Source organism: Enhydra lutris, unplaced genomic scaffold (genome assembly GCF_002288905.1).
Source record: "Enhydra lutris kenyoni isolate GAN:26980312 unplaced genomic scaffold, ASM228890v2 scaffoldscaffold16, whole genome shotgun sequence".
NCBI lineage: Eukaryota > Metazoa > Chordata > Mammalia > Carnivora > Mustelidae > Enhydra > Enhydra lutris.
The window spans coordinates 29,751,736-29,758,847 of NW_019154100.1; the positions used below are offsets into that span (position 1 = coordinate 29,751,736).

General features: G+C 37.5%; 1 protein-coding gene across 1 annotated transcript in view; it reads left to right on the forward strand.

Moving 5' to 3' along the window:
• The window catches only part of LOC111147361 (pleckstrin homology domain containing A8), a 55,335-nt gene that overhangs the window by 24,680 nt on the left and 23,543 nt on the right, over nt 1-7,112 (forward strand). Inside the window, exons 7-9 of the mRNA XM_022503361.1 lie at nt 688-845; nt 3,079-3,238; nt 3,606-3,691. Of these exons, the coding sequence (XP_022359069.1) occupies nt 688-845; nt 3,079-3,238; nt 3,606-3,691 (404 nt within the window). The remainder of the gene's footprint in view (nt 1-687; nt 846-3,078; nt 3,239-3,605; nt 3,692-7,112) is intronic.

Sequence of the window (7,112 nt, forward strand, 5' to 3'; positions counted from 1 at the left end):
GGCGAAAATATTTTTGTTCTAATTTGGTTGGATCTAATCACTTATAAGATGTTGTGGTTATTCCTTCAACAGAATTAGCTGTTCGACTTGCATGTTAAAAAAGCCTTTTCTGTTACCCTGAAGAGCAACAGATCCTCAGGAGGTATCCTGTGTCCTCCTGGGCTTTTTCTGTCAGACATACTTGGTGGGAAGTATTCTCCCCTGACCACAGCATGTAGCTTCTAGACAGTTAACTGGTAGGCAAACACATAGGAGTGGCTAGTGAGTTTGAGAGCTGAAGAGAGAGAAAAACTTCCCAGGGAGAAGCTGAGGAAAGTGAGAAAAGTGTTAAATGTGTCCATGTAGAAAGCTGATTGAAAACCAAAGAACTGTCAATGACTATTTCCTGTTGCTGGTGGGGAGCAGGAAGTCTGAGTCACCTGAGGGTCCATGAGAAGCCAAGAATGGCTCTTTGATTGCAGAATCTCAGTTGGGAGACGGGCCTGCTCTCACCATAGACAGATACGTCTGGGAGGCAGAAGGCTGAGAGGTTTGACTGATGCAACAATACTGGTTTTTAATCACTCTTAGAAGGAGTTGATGCTTGTGAACCCCTCCAGCCTTTCTCAGAGTAAGCTCTATGTAGGCAATCTATGTAAGATGAAATAATTGGACTTTTTGGTTTTTCTCCTTATAAAAAATTTTCAGGCAAATGGAGTTGAACAGTTGTGAAAATGGATCTTTACATATGGAAATAAATGCTGATGAAGAAATCCTAATGAAAAATAAAAGCTCCTTATTTTTAAAACCTGCAGAGATAGATTGCAGCATATCAAGTGAAGAAAATACAGATGATAATATAACAGGTAAAACAGAAGTGAGGTCTGAAGCAAGCGATTAAACTCAAACCATTGATCTTGGGAGTTTGATTGTTTATCCATGATGTGACACTTGACAGGGATTGGCCTCAAGAGAGTATACTAGTAGATCCTAAGGCAGACATTAGCTTGATAACACGGGTCACTTGACCACTTTGTGCCATCCCATCCAACCCAGTGTTGAAAAGGCAGAATGAGGAGGGTTTTTCCCACTCACTGTTCTTATCTGTGATGTCTGTCTGCTGACTTTGTAGAAAATATGAGCGCTTCACTGGCCTTCTACTCTAAGTCTCAAGATCCTTTGAATATAAACTATGATGTCAGACTTAACAGAGTATAAAGGTGTGTCAGTTTAGGTTGCTCTGCTGGTTTCTAGTGAGGCCAGAGGATGGCAGAATTCACCAGCCACCCGTCAGGTTTTCACCCAGCCTTCTCTGTCCGTCAAGCCAGAGTCCCACATTTCAGGTAATAGCTTGTGGTTGAAAATGCCACCCTTTCAAATTTGCTAATTCCATTGGCTCTAACCACTAAAACCAGCTTCAGATCAGTCCAAGACAACCATAGTAAGCTTTTATTTATGTTTAAGTGTTTAATAAATATTTTGAAAATAAAATTTTAAACAAGTTTCTTGCTCATCTCCCCTGAAATAAAAGACCCTGTTTTTTCCATATGAGTTGTGGGAAAAGAAGATGCATTTCATAGCTGTTAATCTGAGGCAAGGAGTCTCATCCCTTGAGTAAATAATAAAGATAGGAGAATTTCTGTGGAAACAGTACTGTTATTTGACCAATAATCTTACTTCTAGGAATTTGTCTCCGGGGACTAGTCAAGTTAAGGACAAATATCTGTGGACAGGGATATTCTTTATGACATTACAATTGATTCTAATTATTCGTGATTATGTTCTGTAAAGTTACTATAGACACTGAATTAGCAAATACTGAACCATTGCTTCTAGGGGAAAAACAGAGTTTGGTTCCTACAAACCGCTGTTCACAATTCGGTCGACTTATCAGTATATAGACTTGTTTTATGTGTGTTTCTGTTTAAAGATACCTTATTTAATATGTATTGTTGATTCATTAACATTGATCCATGGCCAACGGTACTATAACTTGTGCCTGAATGAAGTATACCTGACACATGTATTTTCTCCATAAGGCACATCACAGCCTTCTTACACTTAGAAAGAGTAGACATGGGGTACCTGTGTGGCTCAGTCATTAAGCATCTGCCTTCGGCTCAGGTCATGATCCCAGGGTCTCGGGGTTGAGCCCCACATTGGGCTCCCTGCTCGGCAGGAAGCCTGCTTCTCCCTCTCCCACTCCCCCTGTTTATGTTCCTTCTCTCCGTGTCTCTCTCTCTCAAATAAATAAATAAAATCTTAAAAAAAAAAAAAAAGAAACGTGAGACAGCACTACACTTGAAGGCACCTGTAAACAGCAAAATCAATAACAAAATGCACAAAGCATGACCCTACATAAACACACTTGTGTATAGTATAAGAACCAAGCAAGAAGGCAGATTGTTACCTTGTTTGACCTTAGTTGGAAGCATGTATGTCGGGAGACTCAAATGTTCACCATCTACATATGTCTAGAAATGACTGCAAACGTGCCACAAGCATTGATTTTTAGGATTACAAATAAAATCTTATGAGAAGGCAAATTCACAAATACAGAATATGCTGGTAATGAGGATTGACTGTATAACACTAAAATTTTAGAAACCACCTAAGTGCCCTCCACATGAGCTTGATGCAATATATATGGTCATTAAAATCACATTTTAAAAGTATTGAATGATAATGAGAATATTCCTGATAAACTGTTGAGTGAAAACAATTAGGACATAAACCTACATATATTTAAACCCAATTTTGTTTGTGTGTGTATATAGTATTTCACTGATTTTTTTTAAAAAATATTTTATTTATTTATTTGACAGACAGAGATCACAAGTAGGTAGAGAGGCAGGCAGAGAGAGAGAGGAAGGGAAGCAGGCTCCCTGCTGAGCAGAGAGCCCGATGCAGGGCTCGATCCCAGGACCCCGGGATCATGACCTGAGCCGAAGGCAGCGGCTTTAACCCACTGAGCCACCCAGGCGCCCTGATTTTTATTTCTGTAAGCTTTTCTGTGTTTTAGAAATATTCAACAAGGAATATATATTAATTTTGTAATATATAAATAGTAGTTTAGTAATAGGTATTTTCTATGTGCAGTCCAAGGTGAGATCATGAAGGAAGAAGGAGAGGACAGTCTGGCGAATCATGATAGCAGCTTAGCACAGCCTGCGTCAAACTCCTCCAGTAGCTCTCCGGAATCCCACTGGGAAGAAGGCCAAGAAATCATCCCAACTTTTTTTAGTACCATGAATACCAGGTATTCGATACTTTCTAAAATCAGTGACAATTGGATACCAGCTTCCCTTCTAGAAAATCAGTGTGGTGTTCCTTTCAGGTGATGGCATAGTCTAACAGAACAGAGGTTAGTATCTGCTTTACCTTTCTGAAGCAGTGAGGAATTGGATTGTGAGACTATACCCTGAACACATTTTAGCTTGCTTTGGTAGATTATCTCTGGAAAATGATTTTATTGGACCATATTATAGTAGAAGAACAATCACTGACATCAGGCCAAACGACTTGCTCTCCAGATGGGCAACTGTTTTCATGACTACCTCTGAACTGCAGAGAGTATTAATGTTATATTTTTGATCTTTCTCCTTTTGTATCACCAAATTGTTTAGCTTTAGTGACATTGAACTTCTGGAAGACAGTGGCATTCCCACAGAAGCATTCTTGGAGTCATGTTATGCTGTGGTTCCAGTATTAGGTAAGATTATTGCATTTGTCTTAAATTCATTAGTCTGTAGAATCTGTCCCACTGCTGTTATTTTGTAGCAGGAATATCCTGAACTATATATAGAGTGAAATGACCCTTCTTGGCTACCTCTCATATCACTAGCCACATGTAGTTAAAACTGTTTGGCTTTGAGCATTATTGCATGTTTGCTTTTTATTCCTATCAATGATTAAGTATTGGTCACAGAGTAGTATAAGGAAAAAAGGGAATTTTGTTTTCGAGAAATTATACTTTTAAAAAAAGTAGTTGCGGAACAGACCTTCAAATCCATTAGTATAATGATACCGTTAAAACATTTTTTCAAAGATTTAAAAATTATATGTATAAATTTAAATTCAAATATAGAGTCAGTAGAACCAGGCATCACTAATGTGTTCAAATTTGTTTTATGACCTACTTAGCTATGCATCTTTTTTTAATTCATTTTTTTGAAATTTTACATATCTTTTTTTGAAATTGAGATATAACTTACATAGAACTTAAGTATTATGATTCAGTAATGTTTGATAAACACATGTACCCCCATGTAATCCATATCCCTATCAAGATATAAAATGTTTTCATCACACCAGCATGTTCCCTGTGCCAGTCAACCCGCGACTATCACCCAGCCCAAGGCAACTATTTTACTGATTTCTGTCACCATAGATTAGTTTTGCCTTTTCTAAAGTCTCATATAAGAGAATCATAATCATACTATCTACTCTTTTTCATCTGTGTTTTTCTCTCAGTGTAATGTTTTCATCCTTATTGTTACATGTATCCGTAGTTCATTCCTTTTTATTGCAGAATAGTATTCTATTAAATGAATGTGTAATTTGTTTATTCATTCTTCTATTGATGGATGGACATTTGGGTAGTTTCTTATTTGGGGCTATTACCAGTGAAATTGCTCTGTATTTTTGTGTCTGCGGCATATTTTTTCATATCTTGAGTAAATACCTAGGAGTAGAATTGCCAATTCATTGGGTTCATCTGTTTCACTTTATAAAAAGTGGTTACACAGTCATACAGTCCCAACAGCAATGTATGAGTATTCTGGTTGCTTCTCATCTGCACTAACACTTGGTGGTGTTGAGGTTTTTGGTCTGGCTATTCCTCTGAGTGTTTAGTGGTATCATTGCGGTTTTAACTTGTGTTGGGGAGGAAGAAATTTACTTTCTCCTCAGGGTCCTCTGGCTGGACCAAGAATCACTTTGACATGAGACAGAATAACAGGGGAAAATCAAATTTAATTCCATACATATGGAGAATCCACACAGACATGAAATTACAAAGACAGGGAACATGAGGCTTATATGACTTCCTGCCCAAAGGAAAGAGTTAGGGGCCTGAGGGTGGAGGTACAAAGGGGAGGAAAACCATTAGGAAGATAAGAGGAAATGGTTGGAAAATGAAGGCTGCCCTGTTATGCACATAAGTTTCTTAAGTAAAGAGAAATCTGTTAATTGCATTCTTCCTGGGACAGGCTTTCCTTTCTAATGTAAATTTAAGCAGTCAAAGGGAAGGTAAAGAATTTTTCCTGAATCTGCTGGGATTTGATTGCTGTTAACTCAAAATAATCTTCATGTTCAAGTGGCCCACCTTGGGGTGCCCTTGGTCTCTACACTTTCTCAATGACTAATGATGTTGAACACTTCTTAATGTAATTATCGGCCATTGCTATCTCCCTCATTGTGAAGTCTTTTCAAATCTTTAATCCATTTTTTCAAGTTGGTTAGTGTTCTTTGTATTGAGTTGTGAGCATTCACTATATATTCTCAAAAGCATTCCATTGTAGACATATGCATTGTGAATATTGTCCCCAAGCTATGACTTTCTTTTCTTGATATCTTTGAAGAGCAGCTTTTCATTTTCATGAAATCCATGTATCTATTTTCTTTCTTTTTTAGTTAGTACTTTTGGTGCCTAAGAAAACTGTGTTTACACCCAAGGTCATGAAGATATTCTCATGTGTTTTCTATTCCCTTTAGTCTTGATTTTATGTTTACATTTATACATCTTAGAATTAATTTTTTTTTTTTTTTAGAATTAATTTTTATATGTGGTGTGAGGTAAGGGTTGAGATTTTTTTTTTTTCCCTTATGCTATCTGGTTGTTCAGAAACCATTTCTTTAAAAGAAAATATTTTCCCTTTTTATATTATTTTGGCAGCTTTGTTGAAAATCAGTGGATCTTTTAGGTGTGGGTCTGTTTCTGGACTGTGTTTCCTGTCCCAGTGGTCTGCTTATTTTTTTCATGATAATACTTACATTGTCTTAGTGTGCCATTATAAAAAAGCTTGAAATCAGATAATGTAAGTCTTCCAATTTTGTTGTTCTTTTTCAAGATTTTGACAGTTGTTGGTCCTTTACATGTCCATATAAATTTTAGCTTTCTAATTTCTACTTAAAAAATATTGGGATTTTGATTAAGATTATATTGAATCGGTAAACCAATTAGGAGGAAGTTTACATCTTGAACAATTTTGAGTCTTCTAATCCCAAAGCATGCTGTATCTCTCCATTTACCTATGTCTTCTTTATTTTCAGTGTTTTTGTATAGTTCTTAGTGTAGAGATTGATGTAGGAAAGATGTTAGGGTTTGAAGCCTATGCCCAAGAATGAATTCTTGAGATGTCTTTGGTGGTTTTATTAAAGCACAGGGACAGAACCTGTGGGCAGAAAGAGCTGCAGTGGGGTCATGAAAAGTGGCCCATTATATACTTTCAAGTTGGGAGGGGATTAGGGATAGTGTAAATCTCAAAGGAATTTTGGAAGCAAGGTTTCCAGAACCTTGAGGGGGCTAGCTGTTCTTGGGAAAATGTCATTTATTACCATCTAATAAACCCTTAGCCATGAGACCCTTCAGATGTATACTGATGGGCCATATGCTTGGGAGATGACTGCCAACATGGATCTTGGGGACTTAAAGATAAAGGAAGTTTCCAAAGGAAATTTTATTTTTTAAAATAGACTTACAGGATCCTGTTGAGGTGGGGTGGGGTGGTGGGGTGAGGTGGAGGCAGATTCTGGCTAGGATTGCCTTTTGCCCTTAGCAAAGTATTAACATGGAGGCCGAGGCCGATGAGTCCCTAGAGGACTGTCATTCAGCCTGTTTCAAGGACTTTAAATATCCTTATTTAATAATTTTTCTTCTGCCTTTGTTTCTTGTACCAGAGGTCATACACAATTTTTGTTAGGGATATATTTTAAAGTCTTAGAATTCTTTTTTTTTTTTTAATTTTATTTTTTATAAACATATAACATATTTTTATCCCCAGGGGTACAGGTCTGTGAATCGCCAGGTTTACACACTTCACAGCACTCACCATAGCACATACCCTCCCCAATGTCCATAATCCCACCCCCCCCCAAGCCCCCTCCCCCCATTAACCCTCAGTTTGTTTTGT